General features: G+C 32.3%; 1 protein-coding gene across 1 annotated transcript; it reads left to right on the top strand.

The window, feature by feature from the left end:
• The first annotated feature begins 3050 nt into the window (after positions 1-3050).
• On the top strand, positions 3051-4512 carry LOC139888553 (blue copper protein-like). The gene is made up of 4 exons (XM_071871557.1): positions 3051-3216; positions 3301-3681; positions 3773-4135; positions 4238-4512. The coding sequence occupies exons 1-4, from the start codon at positions 3051-3053 to the stop codon at positions 4510-4512; spliced, it is 1185 nt and encodes a 394-aa protein (XP_071727658.1).
• The last annotated feature ends 544 nt before the right edge of the window (positions 4513-5056 follow it).

Raw genomic sequence — 5056 nt, 5'->3', positions numbered from 1 at the left:
AATTAAATTCTCGTAATTATAAAAATAATTCTAATTCACATAACATATATAAAATGATTATTTTATCTAATGATTATTTATTTCGTTGCTAAGTGTCATTAACTGAAACAGAAAAGTCAGAACGTTAGCCGAGCGTTTGAACGAATTTTCTCGGATTCTAAATTAGGAAATCTTAAATAATTAAAAGGAATCTTAAAACCTAATAATTATATAAAATAATTATTAATAATCAATAATCGCGCGTTTCGTTGTCTTAACAGACATTTTCCCGATTTTCACTAACCGTACGTTTTTCATGCGTTCCTTAAGTACTTCCGATTTAAAGCATGTTTTTCTTTGAATATGTAACACATATTTACATACAATATTTTTAATTGTTTATAAAAAATTTATTGGCGTAGAAAATTATAGAATTTAACTAACGGTCATCAAGAATTTAATGGGAAGTTAACGGAAAAAATTGGATTGTTACATAACGAATCCGAAAAACAAGGAATATAGGTTGGATTCAAATGTTTACTATTTCTTGAAGTAGTAAGAAGAATAAAAAAAAATAAGACTCCATTTCTAGTCATATTGAGGTAACCAAATTGAGGGTTTATGCCTCTTTTTTTATTTTCTAAATTATATAATCGTAGAGAAAATGAAAAAAGCAATGACTTATTAATTGTTATTCTTGACGTAAAAGCTTAATTCGATTTTTTTTTTCATGTGATCGTACAGGAGAAATCAAAGTATTTATGTTTGTTTCCGGCTTTCAATAATAGCCGATCACCACCAACACTAAAACATAATTTTAAATCCTTATGATTATAGGTCGTGGACAATTACCCGTAACGATCAAGTATCCTCACGGTTTGGTATCACCGTGCTTGTCTACGTGGTTGGATATCGTACACCACATGATAGTTTTGTCGTTGTTTTTAAACGGCAAGACATTTTTATAGTCTTCTCACAAGCAACTAGAGGAAAGAAAAAACATAAAACATGATAGTTTATAGTGTCTAGTTAGCTGGAATTGAAGCTTGTAGCTGGAGCTGTAGCTTATAAGTTTGAGCTGGACCTTAAACTTATTTTTGAAGGAGTTTTATATTTTTTATAAGTATTTGATAAACTAGCTGAAACTTATTTTTTAATTTATAAGCTCTACCTTTAATAAGCTAATATTAGTAGCTTATTTTTTAGTTCTTTATAATTTCCATAAGCTCTACTTTTTATATCTAACAAACAAAGTTTATGACTTGAAACTTATTAAAATTATAAGCTCAACTCCAATAAGCTGGTGCGCTAAATACATTCTTTCTCTAACAGTCTAATTTTATCTAATAATAATACGTAAATACTATGAAAAAGTACATGATTGTCACTAAGTTGCCGACTTTTAATTCGATCGGCTGACAAAGCTCTACATAGAACATAATATTCTTCTTGACTTGATCAATTCTCTTTCTTCATATATTTTATTTAATTATTTGAAATAGGATAAGGAGCAAATGAAACTTTGGGTAGGGAGGGAGGGTTATCAGCTCTAGGGGTGGTCAGTATTTGGTTTGAAACCGTTTAACCCGAACACCAAACCGAAACCAAACCGGAAAAAACCAAACCGAATTTGAAAAACGGTTTTCGGATCGAGTCAAAACCGAAACCGAATTTGAATTCGGTTTTCGGTTCGGTGTTCGGTTTTTAAAATTTTGAATTCGGTTTAACCGAAAACCGAATTCAAAACCGAATTCAAAATTTTTATATATTTAATTTGTATATTTATCTTTTAATGTCATTATAATTTGGGATCCAATCAATAAAATAGTTTCTCACCAATATGACGATTTGGTAGCTCATATTATAATTATGTTACTCAAATTATTATGTTCTTCTTTTTAATAATAGAAGCAGTAAACATCATAATTAAGCTGTAAATATTAATAAATAATCGAATTCTTGATAATTAAATAGTATGTCATTGTTTTAGGTTGTAAATAACTAAGACATTAGTAATGCCAAAATTAAACTACCATCGTTCTCAAATTTTTCATAATATTTGGTTTTAACCGAAAACCGAACGAATCCGAATTTGAATTCGGTTTTCGGTTCGGTTCGGTTTCAACTTTGAATTCGGTTTTCGGTTTTGCCCAAAAAAATTTCAAAACCGAATACACCGAACCGAATACACCGAACAAACCGAAAATCGAACCGATGAACACCCCTAATCAGCTCTTAAAAATTTGATTACGAGTGTGTTTGACATAATTAGTCGGAGCTGAAGCTGAAAGCTTATAGCTGAAGCTTAAAATTGGAGATTATTTTTTAAACTAAAAAATTGAAGTTTATTATTTTTTATAAGTGTTTGATAACTAGTTAAAGCTAGAGCTTATGGTTGAGAAATGAATTAAGGATATAAATACAAAATGTAACATATAATATAATACAAAATGTATGTATTTGTAACTAGCTCGAGCTAGAGTTTACTCCAATAGAATCCTAATCCACCCTACATCACAAAATTTATTTCTCTATTATTGTCATGTCAATAAAATCTCTCATTCACTGTACATCACACTCATAAATATTCATTGTGTAAAAAAATTTTTACTCAAAATGTTCTATGTCCAACTACTTATTTTTCAATTATAACTAGTATATAAGCTATTCATGTACTGTATATTTGAACGAGTCACGTACACTAGTGTCCAATTTGGCACTTTTGTCATTCTCAAACTCATTGCTTCCTCGAAACATTCATTTTATCGTTACTAGTTTTTTCCATGCACTATCTAAAAAATAAAAAAATAAAAAAAGGAAGGAAAGGATTAAATTAAAAATTCAGCAAAGATGTAAAATTTAACCACCTACATCACTACGATCAGAAGTTAATTAATTAATTTCTGATGCCGTCCAAAGCCACTTTTGACAAGATTCGGTGTTGAATATGTACGAGCTTTTCAGTACTATAAATAAAGCTTTAAGGTGTGCACTTAGCATGCAACACAAAATCCATAATCAACAAAATAAGCATTTAAACAAGAACAAAGAGCTCAGCTCTAACAATGGTCATGGCTAATAAGTATAGTATTGTTTTATTCATAAGTCTTGTAGCAGCTCTTGCTACTTCCATTTCAGCTACAACATTCATTGTCGGAGACGATTATGGTTGGACTCTCAACTTTGATTACCAAGCTTGGGCTAAAGGGAAGAAATTCGTCGTTGGAGACAAAATTGGTATATATATGTAGTATAATTACGCACTTATCTTGAATTAAGTACTAATTAAAATTATCCTAAAAGATTTTGTTTGATTTGTAGTTTTCAAGTACCCGATTGGAAAACACAATGTGTTTAAAGTTGATGGACCTAGCTTCCAAAAATGTATCGTGCCTGCTGCGAATGCATCTTTCACGACCGGATATGATGTGATAACGCTCACAACCCCCGGAAGAAAATGGTACATTTGTGGTGTCGGAAAGCATTGTGAATATGGAATGAAGTTAGTTATTGATGTTGTTATCCCTCAATGGACACCTAGTCCTCCTCCAACTGTTGCTGCACCTTCGCTACCCGCACCCGTACCTTCTAGTTCGCCGTCTGGGAATGTATTCATGGTGGGAGATTATAGTGGTTGGACTTTGAACTTTGATTACCAAGCATGGGCAATGGGGAAAAAGTTCGTCGTAGGAGATAAACTTGGTACAAAATTTATTAATTAATTTTGTTGATTTCACCTCTTGCAAAATTTTCGAGCCTATTATTTCTCTAACTTTTATTGCTCTTGATGTAGTTTTCAAATACCCGAAGGGAGTTCACAATGTATACAAATTAGTCAATGGAACGGATTTTCAAAAATGTAGTATTCCTAGTAATAGCATAGCTCTAACTAGCGGATATGATGTGGTGACGCTTGCAACCCCTGGAAGAAAATGGTACATTTGTGGTGTCGGAAAGCATTGTCAATATGGAATGAAGTTAGTTATTGATGTTGTACCTCAATGGACACCACCTGCACCTTCGCTACCCGCACCTGTACCTTCTAGTTCGTCGTCTGGGAATGTATTCACGGTGGGAGATTATAATGGTTGGATTTTGAACTTTGATTATCAAGCATGGGCAATGGGGAAAAAGTTCGTCGTAGGAGATAAACTTGGTACAACACTTATTAACTAATTATATAACTACCTTTTTGATTTCACCTCTTTCAAAATTTTCGAGCCTAATATTTCTTCAATGTTTATTGCTCTTGATGTAGTTTTCAAATACCCGAAGGGAGTTCACAATGTATACAAATTAGTCAACGGAACAGATTTTCAAAAATGTGCTATTCCAAGTAATAGCATACTTCTAAGTAGCGGATATGATGTGGTGACGTTGATGACTCCAGGAAGAAAATGGTACGTTTGTGGTGTTGGAAAGCATTGTGAAACTGGAGGCATGAAGCTTGTTATTGATGTAGTGGCTAAAGCGACGAGTCCGTGGAGTTCATCCACCGGAGCTAGAAAGTTGGGTGGAAACATTATAGCTTGAAAGAGATTCTTGATTGATAATCATTTCGTTTCTAATTATGTTGCTTGTGTTGAAGACTTTTATATTTGATGTCTATTTGGCTTTAAGATTAAAAAAATTATGTACTTTTTATTTTATGTTAATTACTAAAGTTTACGTGCCACTTTCTTTATTAAGAACATTTATAGCAAACAATCGACAAACACATTAAGAATACGTTATTTGGCGTACAATGAGTCATGGAGAGTAGCAAGTCATATTGGGAGGTTAAAAATGATTTATCAAAAACATGTTTACCTTACTAACGTATTATTATACTTAAGTCATTATGTAGCATATATGACTTGAATTTCAGTATCTTTAGAGTCTGAGTAGAGATGTTGTCTTCGTTAACAGATTCATCACTCCAGTCTTCTTGTCATGTGGCTATCGTGTTTAGGAGATCTCATGCTTCTGTTGTTGTTCGTAACATGAAATTTCCTTACGAGACCATGTCGAGAATGGATTTATCGTTTTTAGACCAACCATTATAAAGCGTGCAGATTAAATATGTCCGACTTAACGA

The sequence above is a fragment of the Rutidosis leptorrhynchoides genome, chromosome 2, assembly GCF_046630445.1.
Source record: "Rutidosis leptorrhynchoides isolate AG116_Rl617_1_P2 chromosome 2, CSIRO_AGI_Rlap_v1, whole genome shotgun sequence".
Taxonomy (NCBI): domain Eukaryota; kingdom Viridiplantae; phylum Streptophyta; class Magnoliopsida; order Asterales; family Asteraceae; genus Rutidosis; species Rutidosis leptorrhynchoides.
This window is presented reverse-complemented; position numbering and strand designations above follow the sequence as displayed.

What these genes read in the sequence shown, in the direction of transcription:
- LOC139888553 (XM_071871557.1), top strand. Translation starts at nt 3,051, where the DNA reads ATGGCTAATAAGTATAGTATTGTTTTATTCATAAGTCTTGTAGCAGCT. An exon ending in CGTCGTTGGAGACAAAATTG is followed by an intron (nt 3,217 to 3,300) that starts GTATATATATGT and finishes TTTGATTTGTAG; the next exon opens with TTTTCAAGTACCCGATTGGA. An exon ending in CGTCGTAGGAGATAAACTTG is followed by an intron (nt 4,136 to 4,237) that starts GTACAACACTTA and finishes CTCTTGATGTAG; the next exon opens with TTTTCAAATACCCGAAGGGA.